Raw genomic sequence first — 22,418 nt, 5'->3', positions numbered from 1 at the left:
CTGAGTGCTTACAGCCTGAAAACAGGAGGCAGAGCCTACTTCGACTACAGACTCTGCCTGGTTCTCTCTGTCTTTGCCAGCTCGGGCACTACAGCTACAGATTGACCGCTGCCTTTAGTGACAGGTGAGCTCTGCAAAGCAGAGGCACGTGCTTCTGTTGGGAAGAGGCACTGTGCCATACGAATTACAAACGTGGTGGCTGCTGAAAGAAAAATGCCCCCGCATCCCTAAAAAGCAGCATCTGTGTTCCCCTGGGAATTGGCAGAAGCAGCTTGATTCTCCAGACTGGTCTTCCCGGCAGCCTGCTTCCTCTCCACCCCGCTCCAGCGCCTGCTCTCACACAGCCCCAATCCAGGTCCTTGGAACAGCATCATCCAGTTTCACCCACCCTAGGAACTGGCTCTTCCCTTCCCTCCCACCACCTCCAAAGCCACACATTTCCAGGTGCAGTCCAGTGCGCTGGGCACGGGGCAAAACAGCAAAAGTGGCTCCAAACTCCTGCATTTCAGAAATTTGTAACAACTGATTTGCTCAAGTAAGTACACCACTGCAAGGCCAAAACATCCAAAAGCATTTTGTGTTCAAGGAGACTGCATATTAATATCCCCATTTCTTTATCTCCTTTTGCATGATCAAGTATTGCTTCATTTTGGTTGAATCCTTATGACACAAAAGGTTGATCTTTCAAACCTTCCTCCAAAAACAACAACTTCCACAAACGTCATTTCTACAGCAGGAGACGTTCACAGTTTATTGACACACCGTTCAGAAAGCAGCTTTGTTTTGCACAGTTCTGCAAAGTGTTTTAACCCATGAGGAACACAAACTGAAGGCAAGACAGCCCTGGCATTTCTGCCTTAGAAAAAAGGCTTTAACCAAAAACACACCACCAACAGCCTGGGCAGTCAGACACCAAAACAAATAATTTTGACTTAAGATGCTGAGAACGTCGCTGCTACCTGTTGCAGCCTTGCTTTAGAGCCTCAGATTGATCCTACTAAGTCATACAGAAACCACCGTTACAGAAAACAACCATCATCACAAAATTTGTTCCAGCCTACCTGTGGCTGAGTCCAAGGCTCCAAGGCTGTTTCTTTCAAAGGAGTTTGTGGCCTTCCCACTTCTTTTGTGTGCTGTTAGGAGAGAGAAAAGCATTCATCAGTGATATGTTCAACCACTCTCTGCATTCAGCACTAATTTTTCCTGAGGGAATAAAACAGTCAAGTACAAAATTCAGACAAAATCACGGTAACGTATCACAACTGCATACACTTGGAGTAGACTATAGGTCTGATATTTTCGCAGCTCAGTAACTCATTTTTTATAAAGTTGCTTTAAATTTCAAGGCATGGGGTACACACTTTCACCTGTGTGTACAGATGAAAACCTCGGACAATATGAAATGATTTGACAACAGAATAAAGTTCAGTGGCAGAATTTCAGAGAGAATTTGATCGTGGTTTCTCTGCCGTCTCCTCCCTGGGCTGTGCTATGTTCAGTGAACACCCTGACAGAAGGGCATCGACTGCAGTGGAACTAACTTAAATAGGTGAATTAAAAGAAATATTATGGAAAGCTTTTTTAAAGTCTGCATTCTTTGGGCAAAGGAGCCATATTTTCAGAAGAGACCCTTGCCTTTCCTTAACGCTCTTTGGAGCTGGAGCCAGAAGACTGAGCAGTCAACAGCTTCTTGTCTCTTCAACTTTTCACTGCCTTGGAATATTTCAAGGCTGACCACCCCAAATCAAAAGCTGGTATAAGCAAGATTAAAGTAGTCTTCATAGAATTAGATTTGCTGACCCTTCACGCTTCCTTTCTTTTTTTTTTTCTTTTTTTCTCTTTTTAATATTGCCAAAACATCATTCCAATAATTAACATCTGTAACGGCTCTGTTTCAATAATAAATACATAAGAGTTTTGAGCACTGTGACTGGGCATTGAATAGGATGTTGGCTCCTTTTAATTTTCTCCATACAAGTTCCCCAGGGAAGGAACTTTGCACATTGCTGCAAAAATACTGACAAGTCTCACATATTTTCTTTGTCCCTAAATTCTTTCTGTCATAAAATGGGAACAGTGACATTCACGAAAAAGGTCCTCTGCTGAAATACACTTTTTAAGCAGCGCCAAGATTTTCCTCCTCCTGAAATACATCCTCCGTAACGTGCTACCCTTTGGATAAGACCTTTGACAACATGTAATATAAATAGCGTCTTATCCAGGTCCCACAGCAGAGTGAGCTAAACGCACATGGAGACTGCAAGGTCTGACAAAGAGAGGGAGAGGTATGCCATTGGATTTTCTGTCATATACAGTAAAATATGGTCACCTAGAAGGAAACTTTTTTTTAATACAGAATTTGTGGGCAACTTTAGTCAGCATGGAGCATTCACAGGGCTCATTTCAGAAAACCACCTTATTAAATGGCAATTTTGTTTTGGCAGGTTGGATTGCCTGTAATAATAGATTACAGGCAATCATTTTTACCATTTTTGTTTTGTTATATTTTGGAGTAGCAACGGAACATGATTCATTCTTGAAATAGAACAGTAAGTGCATTTCAAAAGGAAAAAGAAATAACCACAGATTTAGTGAATGCTAAACAGAGTTAAAATGAATGCATCTGGAAAGTTGTGTTTTTCACATGTTCAAAAGCAAATGTATTCTACCTTATAATCTTTCTTTAAATGTAATAATCAAGCATCAAAGGGACCCAAACACATAATGAAAATTATTAAACATATCAATTGTAGTGCTAAGATACCATAATAACTCCGCATGGGATAACCTACCAGGAACTGACATTCAAAAAAAAAAAAAAATCACACCATTTCTTAAGAAATAGTGTTCCTTGGAATTTCATATCATTTTTTTTTACACAACATTTGTCCAGTCAGTTTTGTTTTAGAGCAGAGAGCAAGAGGAAAAAGCAAGTGCATGGGTACATGAAGAAAAAGGTTGCAAAAGTACATTTAGGCAAGGCAACACTCAAAACACTTGGGTGACACTTGAAAACCATGCTCTAAATCTTAGCTATGACTTAGTGAAGACTCAAACACCTCGTAATGCTGGATTTCTTCTAGACTAGCACCTTGTGTTCTGCATTTCCTTCCTACTGTTTCCGCTACCCCGCGCCCAAAGAGACCCTTTCACCCTTCCAGAGACAAGCGTCAGAAAACAGTGACAAAACACAACAAGAGCAAAACCAGAGCAGATTCTGGGTCAACTCCTAGTCCGTCAGGAGCCTGCATCCTGGAGCACGTGGAAGAAGGAAAAAAAAAAAAGCAGTAACCGCTTTCAGACCCTCCAGTCTCTCCAGACACAGTACATGTCTTTCTAGCGCTCATTCTGTTTTTACAATGCTGTTTCGGAACTCAATAGATTGAGCTCTAGAAATTAAAAGCCCTTAAAGACAGCACAGATCCGGATTGCCGTGGAGAAACTGGAAGCGTATTTGTATTGCCACTTCTCAGCATAGAACAAAATGGCACAAAACCTCTCATATGTGAGCTGTGACTCCATGCCAGATAGCTTACAATGAACCAGCACTTGTACCACTAACTAGCAGCACATCTGCTGCAGCTTCCAACTCAGCACGCTGCAAAACTCCAGTTGTGCGAATACTTGCTCTGAACTACCTGCTACTCCAGCAATTGTGCTTCTAGTATACAAGCTCCCTACTTACCACTCGCTGAGATATACACACAGTCTTAATGGATCCTGCAAGCTGCACTTATTCACTAGCTCTCTTTGCTCTGTTTTTAAGAAGAAAAATGTGCTAATGATAGACAATCCTCCCGGGAGCTTCTTTCTTTCAGCGCAGATAAAGAAGCTCTTACTAAAAGCGGGAAGTTTTTGGAAGCTTTTATCCCCGCATTTTGCTTGGAGCACCTTCCCACAGCTTTCTGCAGCTTCTACAATTCCTCTAAAGAAACAACGGAATATGCCCACAGTCTTTTGTTTATGTTCCCTCCACTTCCTCAATTTGACATTTAAGTTTCACACATAGAAGAAAATTGTACTCGTAATGAGATAAAGATGGAATGATTTCAACCTGGATATTACATTATGGTTTCAGCAGTGCCATTAAAGCTCCCTTAGCTCTTGTACACGCACCGATTACAATTTCTCTAGCAGGCAGGCTTGACTTCTGGAATAAATTGGGTTCTTCTCATGTTTGATGAGCCACCTGTCACTTCTGTTACATCCAACTACTGTTCCACGAGCACGGGCCGTACCCGGACAGCTGATTCAGTTCCTACCGTTCATCCAACACCTTCTGAGATCCGCCTCCACCGGAGCTGAGGGAGACTTCTTTGCTCTACATCACTATCTGACACCCTGTATGGGCACCAGGGAAGGCAAAAAAAGACGGGAAACCACATCAGGTCTTGCTGGCCGTAGCAGTTTCCTTTATCTCAGCAATCCCTTCTGCCCAGCGGGAATCACACCACTCCTACCAACTGTTCCTCAAGGCTCGGCAATCCTGTCGAGCCAAAGAAAGTCCAATTTTCGGGTATTTTCAGTGAGACAGCATGAAAGACGTTTTTGTCTGCTGATTCATCACACAGCCAGTCACATTTGTCTTCCACCTGACCACCTAGAAATTACCCTGATCCATTACGTTAGCAATCAATAAAGCCCAGCATAATGGCCAGGTAGGAAAAAGATTGTGCGCAAAATATTTTGCTGATATTTGGAATTTTCTGCCTAGTTGTAACAGCAAAGGAAAGCTTTAATATTTAATCAAAGTAGTTATTAAATCTTTTTTTAGAGAAAAATGGAATTCATCATGAATATTTCCTGTTGTTTATTAGGAACAATAAGTTAACAAACATATAATTACTTATGACAGCTTGACAGGTAGTATACAGGTTTCCAAAATCTACAAGAGAAAATAAACCGTGAAATAGATTTTAAAGGTTATGAAAGTCATCATTTTAAGTCAGACTTCATTTTTATCTTTAAGATGCCACGCCGGTGGTCCCCACTCTGAAATATGAGGGAGAAGTCTCCTGTGCACCTGAGACAGCTCACAGAAACCTCACAAGTGTACGTGCACAGAAGGAGATCTCCCGACGGCATCCTCCCCCTCACGCTACGCAGCTCCTGGCGCCTGTACAGGTTAGGCTGACCCATAACAAGACTCTGCTAATTTGCTCAATCTATTTTCTCCAGCAGACTCAGCCCCATTCTCTCTCAGCCCTAAGCTACTGGTGCCGCTCGTTCTGCCCGGGATCCTGCCATGCCAGCCCCGTGTGTCGGCCGGGAAGGTGCGATGTAGGTGACCGAGGGAGAGGGATGCCGGTTCCCTGCGATCCTGTCTGACTGGCACCCACTGAGCTCTCCCTTTTGCCACCCCACGACCAGCAGCAACCAGCAGAAGCTGCTGGCCCCAGCTGGGCACGCAAACAGCGCCTGGCTCCGCAGGCAGAGGCAGGCAGCTGCCCGCTCTCTGCCTCTGCCGAACCCAGCCCGAGCTGCAGCCCTGGCTGCAGGGCCTGCTGTATCCCATCGCTTCCTACAGCCAGGACTCCCATGCCACCAGGCAGCCGCCTCTAATATAAAACAGATGCTCTAAAACGCTGGGAAAGTCCCACCTTTTTTGCTGGAAAGAAGTTCAGTTATACTCAATTGGTTGACCTCAGCTTCATGAGCTGGGGTTTTAAAATTAGCATTAAAATTTCTAGTAACTTGACTCATGGATATGACTAATTTTTCAATGGCTATCACTTTTTCAGGCTGCAAAGGGAATTTGTTCTGGCCCTCAAACTTTTCATTCCAATACTAACTATGGGATGTGTTCAGCTAGGTGTCATATCTTTTTCATCCCACTTCCCTATTGACATGTTTTTGCTTTTCTTCCAGGCAAATCTGGATTTATTAGAGTTCAAAAGTAAAGAAAAAGTTACAACGTGACAATTTTGGTTTGTGTATTTTGATTTCTGGAAAAGCCCTAAAATTATCTAGACGGATACTAGCACCGACACTTCTAATGGTTATTGATTGCTGGGAGTAGCAAAAGCAGGCTGAAATTCAAAGATAATACAATGCATTTTTCTCTGGTGCCTTACAAAATTGCTATGACAGCATTAAGATTGTCTGACTCAAAGTGTTCCACTCATGCACTTTACAAGAAAGAAAAAAAAGTGCTTCATGAAATTGTGTTTCAAGCTGAAATATTCTATGGCTTGAAGTGAGATTTAGGAAGCAAACAGCAAAAGGCATTTTGTACATAGTATATTAACTATGTTACATTATTGAAATCTGGTTGGGATTGCACACGTTTATTTGGGGCAGCTTTTGTCTTTTTAGTTAAGCTTAAAGTATACAGCCAAAAGCTACAGTTTTAGACAGGAACTGCAGGCTTTACTATTTTTCTGTCCCACATTATAACCAGGAAACCACGTACACTAATTTCACTGTCCAGGGAGAACATCTTTATTATCGTACTGAGACAGAAGCGCTGTAAGCCTGAGAAGGAGATTATCTCCATTAACAATGCCTCCTTGCCTGTAAGTTGACTTCAGGTAATTGGATTCCTGCAGTCCTCTCCCCTTCAGCCTCCCAAGACCCTTTACGCAAAAGGTAAAGAAAAGGGTTAATTTAAGCAAAGAAAGTCTACTTTCATATAACATATTGCTAGACTAAGTTATTTTATTCTATGTTTCCAAGCTTTATATAAATATAAAATTAAATCTGTATGACACATCAGTGTATGTGAAAGCCACAGGACAGCTGAAATCAAGTAAGGATTCACACAGGAGGGTTTTTGTTCGAGAAACACATTAGGTTTGCCTTTTGCCAAAAACACAAAAATACAACTTGGAACTCACAGATAAAAAGCACTTTGTGAAGGTATCGGGGAGGAACCCACAGTCCAGAGCCCTGAAATGTGATTTAGGAACGATGGGCACAGTTGGCTTGCCACACCAAACTGCACCCCGGAACCACCGCTGACACAACTCCACACTGTTACGGCTCTAACAACTGCAGCTCCTTTTCTGAAAGTATCAGAACGCCTTGTGATGTTGCTATATGTCCTCTCAGTGATTCCTTGGCCTCAAAAGCCACAATTTAACCCAGCAAGTCTCTAATGGTTCTGCCAACAGGCAGCTTTTATCTTGCAATTACCTCTTCAAAGATGCAATAAATCACCCAGTGCATATCCAGCCAGCCAGCAATTATAAGGGCATGATTTCTAGAGGTGCTGCACACCCACGGCCTCCACCGCTTACAGCTGTTCTACTACTCCTGGAGCAAAATCAGCCCTTTGCTTACTTATGTCCTTCTTTTGTTCCAGCATAGCTAGGAGTAAAGCAGGTGCCTGGCGGGAGACAGGGGAATGGAAGCTAAAGGCAGGGTGTGGGGTGGGGGCTGAGTGACTGCAGCGTAGTAGGAAAGCTCAGAGGTTTAACAAAGCCTGACATGAGATTTGCCAGATGGTTCTGTACCGGATTGTAAAACTTTAAACTAATCTTCGTTTAAGAGTTTTAAGGGCTGTATCCCTCTTATAAAGCCTCTTGCTCTTTTGCCTGGTTGATTCTGGTAAATTATAGATCAGACTTTAGAAAACTGCTTCCATGAACAGCGGCTCCTTAAATCTCAGCTAAACTGAGCAAGAAGATTACATGTTATTATGATGTAGCACAGCAGGATTTTTGTACAGCAAACATAATGATGTTGAGAAGGATAAAACTATCATTCTGTGCAAGGAGGTCATCCACAGAAGAACAATGCTTTTTATACTGCTAGCAAATCCATCCATATGTGGTGAATCTCCACGTAACAGATTCCTTTTTCTTAGTGGTGCTGTAAAGAAACCCAACATAAGCAAACCCCAAACCTGTATTTCAGGATTCAATGATCAAACATCTTACAGGTAAAGACATGTCATTTGGAAGAAATGTTTCCAAACATTACTAGAAAAAGTAGCTATTTCAAGGGCAATTTTAGGGTAAATGCATCCTATTGGTTTACACAAGGAGATAGGATTTCCTCTCCATCCTCAGAGAAATGTCAGATACTGTATGTGCTATTAAAATGCTCACTAATCTTACAAGTGCATATATATACTTTTAATTGCATATCAAATACAGTTCACACGAAAAAGCACAAAGCAAAGTCAATATACTAAGTGATAGAAATTCTTTCCACCTGCTGTCAGTATCTATAATCTTACACAGTATCTTCACAGCTGAAATTACAGTAGAAGGAATTTATAGGTTTCATACACTAATGATAACCAAGCTGAAGTGGGAACAATGGAGAATAAACCCAAGCACTTGGTAACTAGCAATAGCAAAATTTCAAAAGCCAGGAGACTGAGACCACCAAGTTCCAAGACTTGATACAGTAATTTGGTACTAAACCTGTGACCTCACAACTTTTTGAACAAGCGATACATTTAAGTCTCTTCAGCTTTAAGTCATCAGCCCCTTGAATTTGCTCTCATTTTTCTTTTTCCTGATTTTGAATGCAATGCAGTAATGTCAAATGACCTCCCCTTTCTCTCTCTTTTTAATTGAAACATTATTTCCTGCATATGAAAGCTTTTGACTTAAAAGCATTCAGGTGCTATATTCACTGTTCTGGTCTTTTCAAAATGTCATGCACAAGAATTATACGGATTTATCCTAAAGCTCTCTGTAAGAACATCAGCATTTTGGAATGCCTAAGAAAACGCCTTTCTATGAGCATGTGCTTCTCTAGATATCATTGTTCAACTGATGTTGTTACATGTAAGTAACAGTCAGACACTGTGTTACTCTTCTGTTTTATCTTGCACATCATTACTGACATACTTGAACAAGTTTCCCAGATTTTAGAAATGATAAAAAAGTTCTTAATCGCTGCATAGTTAAATTCCTTCTGATATAAGAACAGAGGCATTCCCAAAAACTCAGATAATCCTAAAGGGCAAAATTACTTTAAATTTTGATAAGCACAGAACTTTTTTTTCAGTTCGTATATGTAAAAATCTTAGTGGTAATAGCTGATAAAATACGCTCACACTACCTGTTCTGACTTGAAAGTATTTACACATATAAAACTAATGTGACATTATACGCTAAGGTATTTTTACATCAAGTGAAAGGGGAAAAAAAAAGAACATAATATCAAACAGCTTGTTTTAGTTGCCCGAGCTCTACTTAGCTTTTAAAGAATGAATACCAATGTACATAAATCCCGTTCTGTGACTCAGCTGTAAAGCATCATGTTAAAAATGTAGCACATGGTAGCGAAACTACAAGTTTTTATATTCCTGCGTATTTTCTCTGGAGTTGTTAAAATGCACATTTCTTGGTATAGCCCTTCATAAAAACAGTTTCTCTTTCCGTAGGTTATTCAGGAAAAACAGCACAGCCTCTGCTGGTATGCACCTCCTCCAAATGGGGGTTGTTCTGGGGCTTGTCATCTTCTTTCGCTGTGGTGTGACTAAGTTCAAATTCACAGAAATCCAGCTGCTTATACCCAACATTTGCAATTTAAATGTCTCTTTCTCTCAGAACATTAAGTCTGAATTGGATAAAGGTGTTGAAAGCAAAGCCTTCCTAGTTTGTTTTTTTTTTTACTTTATTAATCAAGCAAACTTAAATCACATTATCAGAGTTGGCCAGGAGTAGGCCGGACGTGGCTGGTGGAGAAAGGCCTGAATGGGAATCTCGCATGCCGATTATAGCCAGGAGAGAATGGCTGACAAACCCCTATATGTTAAACTTTGAAGTGTGGCAGAACTGAGGAAAATATGCCACCTTAAATTAGATTTTTCCAGAAAGTTGATAAATAGGCTTACTCATAAAGAGCAGCAAGACTAATCTGCAATTCTCCTGACATTAGAGACAACATGATCTATAGAAGCCTTGTTGGATCATGAGCTCTTTTCATTTGATGTCACCCTATTTATATTCCTTCTCCCCAGCTGCGACTATTTGTCTTATAAAGTACGTTTGATTTTTCTAGCATGTATTGTAATTCTTAGTATATGAAGTAAAATAGTCAGATAGCTCTTTAGGGGGCAAGAGTATGTCCAAAACAGGTGTTTGTACCATAATTTATCTCTCAGGAGATAAAGAATTATGTTTGGAAATACTCTTTTTTTTTCTTATCAAGTCTCTGAGTAAGTTATTCAACATGTATCCTAACCTACGGCACAGAATTCAGATGGAATGCTAACAGTGTAACTAGTAAAATAGGAAAGAATGAGGAAACGCATGTAGGAGTCACCAAGGGTAAGGGTAGGTATGAGTACCTCCACCTACTCTGAGGCAGGTCAACGCAAGGGAGATCCATCACACTGCTTAAGCCAGGCAAGTCTGTGAGCTGTAACAGAACAACTTGTGAAAAACACTAACGAGTCTTTTTCCAAGCATAAATATATGTAATCACATACTACTGTCATTTGTTACTTTACAGGTGGTCAGCACAGAGTCTGAACTCTCATTCTTATTACATAAAACCCATTTAAAGTTGTATTGTATTCTTGTTAACCAAAAGAAACTGGTGCCCACCTGCCTCCCTGGAGCTTTTTCCCTTTCCTTGGACAACTACGCATGTCAGCCTCCCATCAATAACAACAACATGAAATCACCTATTTACTTGTTCCAGTGGGAAAACTGCTATCCCCAGATGTCCACACAGTCCCACCACATTTTCCCTAACACTCTTATGTTATACCAACCCAACTTCACTCTGTGTCAGGAATCCCTTCTAAAGTTATAGGAAAAATCCTACCTTGATATCATACATTTGGCTGTTCTAAAGGGGTTTGCTGTCAAGGGAACAGTAACTCTATTCCAAGAAGAATTATAAAATTCTAACCTTTTTTTTTTTTTTCTTTCAGCTAAACTTAATAAATAACAACATTATGAAATTTCTTCTCTTGGTGACCTATATAATTCTGTCTGCTATGCCGCCTCTCTGGAAGGAGGGAACCTACAACTCAGCAGCCGCCTCGGTGGGCTGGGGACATCGCCTACGGCGGATGCGCTGAAGCAAGAGGGTTTGGAAGCCCTGAAGGATTCTCAAGGAACAAGCCTGTGAGGCCAGGGTACAACACTGCCAGAAATCATGGACACTTCACTGCCCCCATATTGACAGTAGGCTTGTGTGCCTGGGCTGGGGGGCAGGACCGCAGGGCAGGCAGGCTCAGCAGCACTCCCAGTGCCTTTTGAATTGGGTTTTTTTGAGGTTTTCTGTTTAAGTTGGGAGGGGTGGGTGTTTTTTTGTTGTTGTTTTTTTTTGTTGTTGTGTTTTCTTTTTTGTGTTGAGGGAAGTTATAACATAGATACGCTCTTATGATTGTCTAGACATCATGACGAGATCCCTTGGCCCAGATAGTGGGATGGCTTTAAAGCTCAAGTACTTAATACAAGTATTACCTCTGATGCATCTCTTATTTATGTCCATACTCTGATGAGAAACATGCTTAGAGCACGGGCATGCAGCAGAGTCCCTTTACTCGTGTTGTACCCAGCAGTGAGCGTGGCAACCGCGACACGGCAGCAGGGTGATCGGCGCAGATCAGAGATCCACGGGGATCACAGAGCCTGTGCTGAAGCCTGCGTTACTGCAAAATTTTATTGCTATTGTAACTGAAGACAGCTAGATAAAGTTTAGAAGGTAAAATAAGGAGCACAAGAAGAAAGAAAACCCATGCTTTCCATAGGTTTTATAAATGGGGTGAGAATTAAGAATGCAAAGCGATCAGGGCAGATCTGAGGTCTTTAAATAACGGGTGAGGCAGGAGGAGTATTGCCGAAGTACTGCAGAAAGCTGACAAGCACCTGTCACAGTGGCGTTAAGGACGGCTAAAGTTCATCCTGCGGGTTTCTCCACTTAAAATAAATCAGTTTCTGACTGTCTTCTACCAACTGTATTGTACCTTAGTCCAAGTGCATTCTCAACTTCTATTTGAAAGCTTATTTTAATCCTGACACACACTTTCTCAGACACATTTCAGGATACTTTCCATGTTTTCTATTTTATTTTCTGTTATTCATGAATTATTGAATGAGAGATTCGTTTTCCCCCTTAGGGCAGGGTGGGGGAAAAGAGTAAAAGAAAACCCAGAACATAGTATCTGAAATCAAGTCTTCCACCAATAGATGATTAAATTTATGTATGCAGGTCCCTTTCCACTAGTAAGGTCTGCAGTGGAAAACTTTTCAAGCACAGTCCTTTTGTTTAAAAAAAAAACAATAACGAACTGATATTAGCATCACTCCTGTGGAAACACCATTCTCCTGGTTTAAAACCGGCCAACTAACGAGCAGAGTCACAAAAAGTAATTTTTAAAGCAACATACAATTTTTATTCCTAGTGCCAAGATGAGAGACAAAATACCCTCTCTTTGATAAGATTAGGAAGAAAACTACCATAATAAAGTAATACATCAGAACACTGGAAGTAGATTTCATAATGTAGAAGATTACAATTTGGAAAAAACACCTTTTAAAACAGATGCATAGTCACGCACACGCTCGCGCTCTCTGATTTCCAGAGCCACACCAGAATTCAAATATTTCAGATGCGCTAGATGAAAATGTATTTGATTTGTTACGTATTTTTACAAACAGACTCTATTTCAGATGTTCTAGATGAAAATGTATTTGATTTGTTACGTATTTTTACAGACAGACTCTGTTACATTGTAGAAGATACACTTACTAAGCAACACACGGTGTAAGTCAAGCTTTTTTCTAAATCGCTGCAAATAATTCTTTTTCTCCGGCTGACTTCCCAGCAGTACGTTGCAGATACGGGGCAGATGAAACCTGAGAGAATGAGTTAGGTAATCTGACATCTCAGGTACAAGCTCTGGCCCTAAGCAGATGAATGTGAAACTCTTGGAATTTCAGCAAAAATGTTAACAAAGGATTTTTAATACTGAATCCAAAACGTGGTAACATGTACACTTACCTGGTCTGGTTTAATTCTAGCTATTTTGTACATCATAAATAGTGAAGACATGATAGCAGAGACTTCAGTTTGAGACAGCTTACAAACAAATACAGGAAGCTTTGCAAGATTCAGAACTCCATTTTTTCCACCAAACCTCTACAAGTTTGAAAAAAAGTGCAAAACCTGGAATTCCTAATTTCACGTAGCTAAGGTCACAGATATGAACTTACAAAACCCAAGATCCCTTTAAACGATCCGTTTTTATTTTGTATAAAAAAAATGTACATCCTAATAGATTAAGGAAAACAGTATCAAAGCAGATACTCTTCTGTAGACAGAGCTTTTAAACGCGTTAAAGAAAATGGCTGTTTGCTTATTAGGGGGAATTGCTTTAATTCTTCCAAATGATGTATTCCAGGAATAATTTAAGCTTTTAGAAATAGTTAATGAGATAAAAAAATCATTGAAGTGTCATTCTGATGGAAGTTGAGGGTTTTGCGTATCTCACTTAAGAGATTTGCTAATAAACATTTGGAGCATGTGAAACAACAGCAAAAACACAGAAAATGGCCACCACTGAATTTCTACACTATTTAGACTGAAATGCTACTTGTCTTAGATTAAGCACACTTTCAGTGAAATAATATATGGTAGTGAAATCACACAGAGCAGCCACTTCTATTAATTTATTATAGAGTGCATTATTCTGTCCATATGCAATAGACTGGGAATAATTTGACTTATAAACATTGCGATAATTTTCTAAAGGGTTATTCAAGTCTTGTATGAGCTTCTCTAATTCCCATGATTTATGTATTCCATAAAAAAAAAAAAACAAAACAAAACAAAAAACAACTTACTGTTATCTCAGGATTATAGCACTGAACCTGCTGCTGGTGTAAATCCAAAACCTTACAGAATATGAAACACTCACGACTTACAGGAGAGTGGCCCTTAGACCTTTTCAGATTATGTTCTTTATTTTTCCAATTCCTACACCCCATGGAGCATTACTGAAATGAAAACTCTGAACTCACCACAAGAAACATTTATAGGGGAAATATGGGTCCAAGGGTCACTACAAAAAAAAAAACCATCCCACAATATAACAAAAAAGATCCTTTGTCAGTATTCTCTGCTTTTACAGCTTGTTTTTCTAAATGCAAGGAAAGGTTAATATTATGTGTCAACTGAAACTTTACCACCATAAGAAATCAAAGAAAATTTATTTAAATGATCTCTTTCTGAAGTAGGGAAATGGAAATCACTTTGTCCCACAATTCTTTAACTATTCTCACCAGTCCCATGGTAACATAAACAAATAACGATAAAAACTCATTATTAGAAGAATGTAAAGCTCTTATGATCTATCTATACATGTATAAGGTCTCAGCATTCAAAGGTAAAAATATCTTTCCTTCTTTACTATTCCAGACTTATCTCAAAGGGAGCAGTTGGAAAGAAAGAAGAGGCAGCGTAAAACTTGTTGACTGAACCAAATGGAATTTTCTAGGCAATCCCAAGCAGTACAGAGGCTGCTGTACAAACACCCCAGCTGCTCCTCCCTTTCCTTCTCTACGCAGTCGAGCACATACACCGCTGCTCAATATCAGTGAAGGGCAACTCAAAAGGCAAACAACATCAACATTTCATGCCCTTCAAAATTTCTACGCTCAATTCTGGTGCAGCAGTGTACCTGGCACCAGTATGCTTGGCAAGATTTGTCTCAGTCAGCCCAAGGAACCTATGCTGACAACATTCTAAAACAATCATCCCACGATGTTTCTTTAGCAAACAAGAAGTTGGAATAAAAATGAAAATGAGAAGAACAAAAATGTCACTGCTTCTCAGTCACTGGGTGCTAAGAGACACTGCTGATTAAGATACTAACTGAAAAGCCCCAACAGACAAACCTTTTGAAACAGGGAAAAGACATTTGTTCTCCTTTGTAGACATACACTGATTTTACTAAGAAAATTTAACCACTGCCAATATAAAAGTCACAGCTAAAATAATTAGTAAAAATGGTAAATGACACACAAAGAAAATGACATAAAAGGGTTCCCTCAAAACCTGCTGCTTTTGATACATAGCTAAATAAGCACGTGTCACACGGCTGATGTTAGACAAAAGATATATCAATAGGGATGGAGGAAGAATTCTGGAAAACTGAAGATCAAATAAAACAGGCAGAGCCATTTTCTGTGTTAAATATGTATGACAAATACAAACTTTAAGACAACAGACCTAATCCTGCATTGTCCTGAATCCTTGTGTGAGGAATTATACTTAACCTCGTACCTCTGTTCCACAGAAATTTTTAAAGAACTATGTTACATCAGTGAATTTTCACTCTTTTTAACCCATCTCATAAAGGTCAACAGCACTAAATATAAGATAGCAAAGTATCACGCCATATTATACTTAGCGCATCAATGAATCACGCCAAAGAATTAAATCACGTGTCCCTCCCCTATTACCCAGCTCCTCACACAGAGGAACTAGAACTCTTCACTAGAAGAAATTAATATTTAAACTTCCCTGCAGGTTGTACCTATAAATGCATGAACAAAATCACAGGATTTATAGAAAAAAATCCACTCCAGCAATAACTTTTCTATTTCCCTATTTACAAGTTTTTCCTACATTTGCCTCTTTAGAGGAATACTCTACTGCAGCGTCAGATACCACTGATTCACTTTCAGCAAACCAGTTTGTTTCAGCAAAACTTAGCATGGAAGAACCTTACCATAAAAGGCTAAAATGGCTATAAAAAATTACACAGCTCAAGTAAAGTCTTAAATAGCCATTTCCTTACAAAAGTTTAACATTCTATATCTCAACCAGAAATCAGATTCACTTAAACAATAACAACATTTCTCTCCCAGAAACATAATGGAATTTGAATTTTTTTTCTTCTTCTTTCTTTCTCAGTCCTTATGAAGCTACCTCTAGTTCATCAAATTTCTTCAAGCAATTTTCTGCCAACAATTGGCTTCTTTAATTGACTTCTAGCATAAATTCGCAAGAACAAGCATAGGTTCTTTGCTGCTTTGAGATCTGCATTTAATCCTACATTCCCTCCTTTAATTTCAGAGATGTTCACCTTTATCTACATCCTTTTACTTTGGGGCATCATTTAACGTAGTCCTACCTAGCCACAAGTCCTAGCAGACCCTCCCACAAACTTCTTGCTTCAGTAAATTGATTTGCTGTCTCCTCTAACTATCCTTCCCAACAAATCAATCCTTTGCCTCCTCCAACTTTTCTGAAGTCTTACCTCTTGCCTGCAAGAGGAAACTTGAAATCATCCTTCTCCTTTTTTTGTATGTCTTGTGTGGCAGCAGAGAAAGACTCATTTTATACTAAGCATTTGCCATCACAGCTGGGTTCAGACAGAGCCAACAGACCAGTCAGCGCTCCCAGTCTCTCTGCCATCACTGTCCATCAGAGCTGGAGGAGGGTGGGAACACCGTCAATAAGCTTCCCTGCATGGAGGAGTTACTGAAACCAGTCGAGGTTCTCCACTCGCTCACCACCCCAACATGCACCACAGTCAGAACTTCTCTTAGCATATGACCTTCCATCTTACAGTTTTGGAACTCTTCTTTCATTTCTTTCCATTTGCATTACTGTTACAGAGCATACGAGAAAAAGTATTGAGAGGAGAAACAAACCAGGATCTAGGACTTGATCTCAGCTGACTAATGACTAGAGCCAGCCACACAAACAAATACTATAAATAAACTCTACTGCATGTGACTGCTGTCACAATCCACAACCAAAGACCATGCTGTTCAGACATTCTGGAGCAAGTCAGTATCTCAGCTTCTCATGAGATGGTTTTGTATCTTGGAAAGAACATCACGTCATTAGGTAGGTCAGAGGCAGGAAGAAAAGGGATACAGATAAGGTAAATACATAGCTCCTACAGAAATACTAAAATGAATGGCATTGTTCATCTTAGAAGAAAATGAAAAGCACGACGTAAGAGGGTATATGTCCTGACACACAGGTGTATTTATAGGTCAAGTAAATTATAAGGTGACTGCTTGCAAAATTCTAGTTTAAGAAGTGGGGCGAATCGATTAAATTAGTATGTTGGTTCCTAAGGGAATAAAGAAAATGTCCTGTGTGCTGTATGGCTGGAGTGCCGAGCACATAATGGATTTCACAACATGGCATTAAAGAGTAACAATATTCAGAGCTATAATAATTAAGATAAAATAGACATGATGTCTGGAGAGCCGTGCAGAACTGTATTTTCCAGCACCTTTAAGATATTCTAAACTGTGGGAGCAAGATCTTTATAAGTGATAATTCCACCCTACAGCACTTCTAACACATTTTTCATAAACAACTCACATTTGCCCATGTTATTTCTGATGTACTTTACGGTTTTAGCAACACAGTGTTTCTTGTTTCTGCAGATTTGCATTTGTCCGCGCACGTTTGATGTAAGCTGGCAAACCATAGCTTGTCTCCAGAGCGAAACAACGCCCCGAACAACACAAGATGTCCTGCTGACAAGCAGGGCTATGCCAAGATGTCACTGTGTGTGTGCTCCAGTGACTTAATTGCAGTAACCGAAAGTCAGAGCTCTGAGGCCATGACTTCCCTGGCGCAGGCAGGGCACAGCACGGCATTTCATGGCAGCCCACTTTCACATCGCAATCGATCGCATGACTGCAGCACCAGCAAAACCTGCAGAACTCTCAAATCACTCAACAGTTACCATTTCAGTGAGTTTCACAGTGTGGTAAACTGTTTCAGCAATAATAAAAACAGTTCACGGCAGAAACCATAAGGTAGTAACAGGAGATCTGCTGTCCTGTACTTGCTAGAGCATGTTGTGATAGTTGGCTTCCAATCCCGTGTGTTAATATAGGAAAATTAGTTTCTGACTCTCAGAAAACTTCGGGTTCATTGATTTCTCTAAGAAAAAGCTGTAGGTTGTAACAGTTTTAACACGGAGAAGTAAAAAAATAATAAAATAAAAAAAATATTTCAGGCAATTTAAAAGAAAAAAAAATTAAGTGTGCTGGTGCATTAAGGTCAGCTCCCCAATGCACAGTAAGCATTCACTAGCGTAAAAAGCTTTTACGGTTTCCTGAGGCTCAATGTGCACTCTTCTGCTTTTAGATGTCAACAGGTTCATCCTAATCATGCCCTTAGCATTCGTAAATCATCCACTTCCTTCTCAGCCAGTGCCGATCGGCTGTGTGAGTAAATCTAGAGAAGTTAACTACCGAACCCAACACCCCCGGTGCCGCACACCGCGCTGAATTTGAAACTCGTATATGTGAGACTGCCCTCTGTGCCAAACGCGCAGAGGAGATCACCTCGGAGAGGCGCAACAAATACACGCTGTTACAAATGCAGCACTGACAACAAACACAAGCACCTTGGCCTTCTCAACCTGGGGTTAAAAGTTACAGCCAAGTTCTTCATCAGAATCATTAACTGCTACCAAGCACAGTGGAAACCAAGGCAATGCAGCCAAAAGGCTGGCACGGAGCGTTACGTGCCAGCTGCCCTCCACTGCTGCCGCTACACTGAGCCAGGGGAAAGTTACAATTCATGTATTAGTACTCTACTAGTAACCCCCCAGTCCCTGCTACTGGGGATGAAACCAAACTGATTGTACCACTCCAAAGATTATTCCAAAGCTGAAAGCTTTTCTCTTTCCGACTGTATATGACTTTGTGAAAGTGAGAGAACAGATTCAACTGTAGCTCATAGCCATTCTCCTTGCCAGAAGAGGTTTTTCCAGCACAAGTAGTCCACAGCTGCATCCATCCCTCTTTTGCTTCTTTGGTCCTGGTTTCCCAGTCTGGGGGTTTGTTGGAGTTCGTAGCTTAGACACATACACACAGACACATACGTGTTTAGGTTTCTTTCACATAAGGATGACTAGTCATTTAAAGTTATCAGCCCATGATAAAAAGCCGTGTGTGAGGAAGAGTCTCTTCTGGAATCTGATTTTTAAACCCTTTTTAGTAAGGCTGTATTAAAGGGTTTTATGTTTGTTTGCAAGACTCCTACCAGTATAAAACAATACTATGATATCCCATACCCGTAAATATCCTGGGTTTACAGAAAACCAGGAATACATGCCCTTTTGTATGGAACTCACACTGCGGTATCTGGCAGCACAAAAACCACATTTTACAGAAATTGTCACCAAGAGACTTGTTCCAGCCCGAATAAATTTGCTTACCACAAACTGGTATGGGCAGGAACATCCCACCAGTATGAAATGGCATGCTCTGTCCATACGCCCTAACAACAGCGGTCAGAAAGTGAGAATACTTTCAACGTAACTGAAATTCTTCAAAATTCCCTAGTTTACTGTTTTGTTCGTGTTGGAATAAAACCCAAACTCTCAGCTCAGATCTACTTTCCCAAGGAACTCTCAAAGCTCATCTTTTGTGTCCACTATCTTTACGAAGAACAAAACAACCAGAGATGTCTGTGCTATTCTTTATTTACATTATGTTAGTTGTCCCCGAGTTCTGGCATACCATAAAATATTAATAAGCATTACAAGAGTACGCTTATTTTCCTACAGGGCATAAAACATTCTGCATATCAATTTATAAGTATTGTATCAATTTTTATAGTTAATTTTAGTATACAATTAATAATGCTACTTACAATTAACATTTATCCTTCTTTTGCACTCTAGATATACACATACATACTAACTTAGTTAATAAACAGTGCAGTATCTTTTAAAGGTAAATAAGCCAATTAAAAGAATTTACTAAAGTACATAAGTGTACAACAAATTTCATTTGTTTCAATTACGCAACTACTGTGAATTTAACATCTCAAAGTGTCTAGTTTTGATAGCTTTTTTTCCTCCTTTTTCAATCAAGTAACCTTCTCCAGTGTCTCAAAAATATTTTTAAACATCATAGGTACAACATAATTGCAGAACTACAAAGATCCATTACGGCTGACATGGCACTAATAGTCCTTGTGGGTGTACCTTTATTTTAAGAACGGATGAAAACTTTTGTTTTCTGGCTTTTTGTCAGAAACTGCATTGTTGTGGGTTTCTTTTTAAAAACATGTTCAAGTACTTTCTTCACGGCTTTTCCTCCTCTCTTTTCTAAGCTGAAGAACTTCTTCACCATTTCAGACACAATAGAGCAAGTAGGCCTTCTACTGAACCGCCAGTGTTTAAGTCACTAAACTAACCCTTCTCGCAGTAAGAGACGAACTTCAAATGTTTATTTAATTTCACTTCCTCTTCTGTCCTTTCAGTTATCTATTACGAGCCATCTGGATTACCACCATCAATAAAAATTGTTTTGTGCTGTTAGACAGGGGTCAGCATCTTGAAAAGACTCTCCATCTGATTATATGGATTTCCAATTACAATAGTGTAACACACTTCCCATCCAGACATTAGAGCTATAACTTCTAGCCTGTACTGAAGGAATTACAACAGTGAACACTGCTACGTACTCCGTTCCTTGGAGATCAGCAGTGTCAGATCCACTCACAGAATCACAGAATAGTAGGGGTTGGAAGGGACCTCTGTGGGTCATCTAGTCCAACCCCCCTGCCGAAGCAGGGTCACCTACAGTAGGCTGCACAGGATCTTGTCCAGGCGGGTCTTGAATATCTCCAGAGAAGGAGACTCCACAACCTCCCTGGGCAGCCTGTTCCAGTGCTCCGTCACCCTCAGAGGGAAGAGGTTCTTCCTCATGTTCAGACGGAACTTCCTGTGCCTCAGTTTGTGCCCATTGCCCCTTGTCCTGTCACTGGGCACCACTGAAAAGAGCTTGGCCCCATCCTCCTGACACCCACCCTTCAGATATTTGTAGGCATTTATAAGGTCCCCTCGCAGCCTTCTCTTCTTCAGGTTGAACAAGCCCAGTCCCCTCAACCTCTCCTCGTAGGGGAGATGCTCCAGTCCCCTCACCATCCTTGTAGCCCTCCGCTGGACTCTCTCCAGTAGCTCTTCATCTTTCTTGAACTGGGGAGCCCAGAACTGGACACAGTACTCCAGATGAGGCCTCACCAGGGCAGTGTAGAGGGGAAGGAGAACCTCCCTCATCCTGCTGGCCACACTCTTCTTGATGCACCCCAGGATCCCATTGGCTTTCTTGGCAGCCAGGGCACACTGCTGGCTCATGGTTAACCTGTCGTCCACCAGCACACCCAGGTCCCTCTCCGCAGAGCTGCTCTCCAGCAGGTCCACCCCAAGCCTGTACTGGTGCATGAGGTTGTTCCTCCCAAGGTGCAGGACCCTGCACTTGCCCTTGTTGAACCTCATCAGGTTCCTCTCTGCCCAGCTTTCCAGCCTATCCAGGTCACGCTGAATGGCAGCACAGCCTTCTGGTGTATCTACCACCCCTCCCAGTTTGGTGTCGTCAGCAAACTTGCTGAGGGTACATTCTAACTCTTCATCCAGGTCGTTGATGAAGAAGTTAAACAAGACTGGGCCCAGTACTGACCCCTGAGGGACACCACTTGTCACCAGCCTCCAACTAGACTCAGCGCCGCTGATGACAACCCTCTGAGTTCTGCCATTCAGCCAGTTCTCTATCCACTTCACCGACCACTCATCCAGCCCACACTTCCTCAGCTTCCCTAGGAGGATATCATGGGAGACTGTGTCGAAAGCCTTGCTGAAGTCAAGGTAGATAACATCCACAGCTCTCCCTTCGTCTACCCAGCCAGTCATGTCATCGTAGAAAGCTATCAGATTGGTCAGGCATGATTTCCCCTTGGTGAATCCATGCTGACTACTCCTGATAACCTTCTTTTCTTCCACTTGCTTCATGATGGCCTCCAGGATAAGCTGCTCCATCACCCTTCCCGGGATGGAGGTGAGGCTGACCGGCCTGTAGTTCCCTGGGTCCTCCTTCTTGCCCTTTTTGAAGATTGGAGTGACATTGGCCTTTCTCCAGTCCTCGGGCACCTCTCCTGTCCTCCAGGACCTCTCAAAGATGATGGAGAGTGGCTCAGCAATGACATCCGCCAGCTCCCTCAGCACTCGTGGGTGCATTCCATCGGGGCCCATGGATTTGTGGACATCCAGATCGCTTAAGCGATCCCTCACACAGTCCTCCTCGACCAAGGGAAAGTCATCCTCTTTGTAGGCTTCTTCTCTTACCTCCGGGGCCTGGGATTCCTGAGGGCCAGTCTTAGCACTGAAGACTGAAGCAAAGAAGGCATTCACTACCTCTGCCTTCTCCGCATCCTCCGTCACTAGGACACCCGCCTCATTCAGCAGCGGCCCCACGTTGTCCCTAGCCTTCCTTTTGCTGCTGATGTAGTTGAAGAAGCCCTTCTTGTTGTTTTTGACATCCCTTGCCAGCTTCAATTCCAGGTGAGCCTTGGCCTTCCTCGTCGCATCCCTGCATGCTCTCACTACGTTTCTGTACTCTTCCCAAGTGGCCTGTCCCTCTTTCCACTTTCCATGCACCTTTCTCTTCTGCCTGATCTCAGCTAGAAGCTCACAGTTACTGTCAAGGCACCTAAGGGGAGGCAAGTCC

The 22,418-nt window shown here is 41.3% G+C and overlaps 1 protein-coding gene across 2 annotated transcripts in view; it reads right to left on the bottom strand.

Moving 5' to 3' along the window:
- The window catches only part of PCDH11X (protocadherin 11 X-linked), a 513,039-nt gene that overhangs the window by 261,085 nt on the left and 229,536 nt on the right, over positions 1-22,418 (bottom strand). For both annotated transcript variants that reach the window (XM_075435305.1, XM_075435306.1), the window contains exon 5: positions 1,062-1,133. In XM_075435305.1, coding sequence (XP_075291420.1) covers positions 1,062-1,133 — 72 coding nt within the window. The remainder of the gene's footprint in view (positions 1-1,061; positions 1,134-22,418) is intronic.

This window comes from Opisthocomus hoazin, chromosome 14, assembly GCF_030867145.1.
Source record: "Opisthocomus hoazin isolate bOpiHoa1 chromosome 14, bOpiHoa1.hap1, whole genome shotgun sequence".
Classification (NCBI taxonomy): Eukaryota; Metazoa; Chordata; class Aves; order Opisthocomiformes; family Opisthocomidae; genus Opisthocomus; species Opisthocomus hoazin.
The sequence above is the reverse complement of the archived record's forward strand: the minus strand, read 5'-3'. Positions and strand labels throughout refer to the sequence as shown.